Source organism: Apteryx rowi, unplaced genomic scaffold (genome assembly GCF_003343035.1).
Source record: "Apteryx rowi isolate R43461 unplaced genomic scaffold, aptRow1 scaffold_673, whole genome shotgun sequence".
NCBI classification, from domain to species: domain Eukaryota; kingdom Metazoa; phylum Chordata; class Aves; order Apterygiformes; family Apterygidae; genus Apteryx; species Apteryx rowi.
In genome coordinates, this window is record NW_020450953.1 from 68,225 (window position 1) to 70,198 (window position 1,974).

At 67.9% G+C, this 1,974-nt stretch overlaps 1 protein-coding gene across 1 annotated transcript in view; it reads right to left on the minus strand.

Moving 5' to 3' along the window:
• CIART (circadian associated repressor of transcription) overlaps nt 1–1,467 on the minus strand; it is a 3,052-nt gene extending 1,585 nt beyond the window's left edge. Inside the window, exons 1-4 of the mRNA XM_026085779.1 lie at nt 1,126–1,467; nt 926–1,001; nt 484–562; nt 15–268 (exon numbers count right to left, since the gene is read on the minus strand). Of these exons, the coding sequence (XP_025941564.1) occupies nt 15–268; nt 484–562; nt 926–1,001; nt 1,126–1,467 (751 nt within the window). The remainder of the gene's footprint in view (nt 1–14; nt 269–483; nt 563–925; nt 1,002–1,125) is intronic.
• Between the last annotated feature and the right edge of the window lie 507 nt (nt 1,468–1,974).

Below are 1,974 nucleotides of genomic sequence, written 5' to 3' on the forward strand. Positions count from 1 at the left end.
GGCGGAGGCGGCGCGGGCCGGGAGGAAGAGGATGGTGGCGGCGGTGGTGGTGGCGGCGGCAGGGGGGTCCGTGCTGGCAGCAGCTCGCGGCGGCGGCGGGGCGCAGACAGGCTCCGACGCGATGCCGGCGGCGTCGGCAGTCGCTTCCCGGGCGTCACCGCGCCGGTGCCGCCGCTCGGCCACGGTGCCGGCGGTTTTGGGGGCGACGTGGGGGAACCAGAGCTTCAGCATCATCTCCACCTGCAGCAGGGTGCCCAGGTAGCGCTCGCTGCGGGGGGAGCGGGGAGAAGCTGGTCACGCCGGCGCCGCGCGGTAACCGCGGCACTGGCACCATCCCGCGGGACACGAGGGTTTTTTCCCCCCCCTTTCCCAGGCGCCGAACAACCAGAGCGGGACACAGGACAGCTGGAAAAGCCCCTCAGCTCCAGCCGCCCCCGGGGTTTGGGGAGAGTGGAGCCCCTTTGAGGGGGGGGGGACACTCACCCCATTTCGGGCTTCTGCAAGACCCCGATGATCCTCTGGATCCTGTCCATGGCGACGCTCTGCTGGAAAGTGCTCAGCCCTGCGCGGGCCGAGCCCAGCCGTCAGGCGGGACCGAACCGGAGCGGCTCGAACAACCCGCCGGCGGCGAGGCGGCCCGACGAGACGCTGCACCCGGATCCCGCGGGATTTAAAAAAAAAAAAAAGCGGAAAACACGGAGCAACCCATCCCTCCTCCACTGATGGAGCGGAGAAACTCCGGGGAGAGGGTCCGGCACGGGAGAACGGACCCCGGCGAGCTTGGCACGGCCACTCCGGTCTGCCATTCCCGTTAATATTTAACAGCGGGAGCCGGGCTGATGAAAGAGCCGGAYGCCCCGCTCTGGCCGGGCAGCGAGCGCCCGCCGGCCCCGTCCTTGCCGAGCGGGATGCGGCCGGGACCCACCTTTCTCGTAGCGTCCCGTCCGGAGCCCGTTGAGCAGCTCCGCCAGGGGCCGGATGAAACCCTGCAGCTCGCGGCACTGCGAGGAAGAGGAGGGCGGCGCTGAGCGGGCGCCRGCGGCGACAACCCCGCGCCTCGGCTCCCTTCGACGCCCCTGGGTTTTTGGGTTTTTTTTTTAAATCTTTTTGCTTTACAGAACTCACTTTTTGGGCAAAAAGCCGGTCGCCGTCGGTCAGAGGGGACGGCAAGCCGTCGGCGGGCTCGGCGTCGCCGCTCCGCTGCCTCTTGGCTCCGTTGGGGACCGGCCGGGCGGCGCATTCGGGGCAGCCGCCCTCGGCCGCCGCGCGCTTCCGGCTCTTCTCCGTCCTCGGCGGCCTCCAGCGGTGGCGGCGGCGGCGCGGGGGGGAGGCCCAGCGGGGACACCGGGGCGCCGGGGTGCCGGCGGCCGCCTCGCTCTCGCCGTCGGAGAGGAAGACGCCAAGGTCGTCGTCGCTGGCCGCCGAGCAGGGCGAGCCGCCGGCCGAGCCGCCGGCCGGGGGATCCATGGGACGCTGGCGGGAGCGGAGGGGACACGGTGAGGGCGCCGCGCTCGCCTGCCACCCCCTCCTTCCACCCCCCGCTTCCCCGATCCCAGGGTTTGGGGGCAGATCTGTCCCCATTTTCGCTGCAGACACGGCCTTTTTCCCACCCGTGGGAAAGGCGGTTGGGCCTCTCCGCTCACATTCCCATGTGCCATTCAGCTCGGCTGGGGAAAAAAAAAAAAAAAACCAGCTGGAAAGGGAACTAAAGAAAGAGGGGAAAAAAGAAAAAAAAAAATCCACGTTTTTTTTTCCCCCTGCAAGTCCACGCTCCGGCTGCACCGGCACCGCCAGGGYGAGGGCTCAGCTCCGGGGCTCGGCTCGGCTCCGGGCCTCCCACGCGCTCCGCCACTCCCTGGGGACGGGCTCCCCGCCCCGGGACAAGGTGGCCGACAAAATATAGGATTCATTTATTTATTTAAAAAAATAAAATTAAAAAAAATGCAAAGTCTCCCAGCTTGCCTCTGCTGTCCC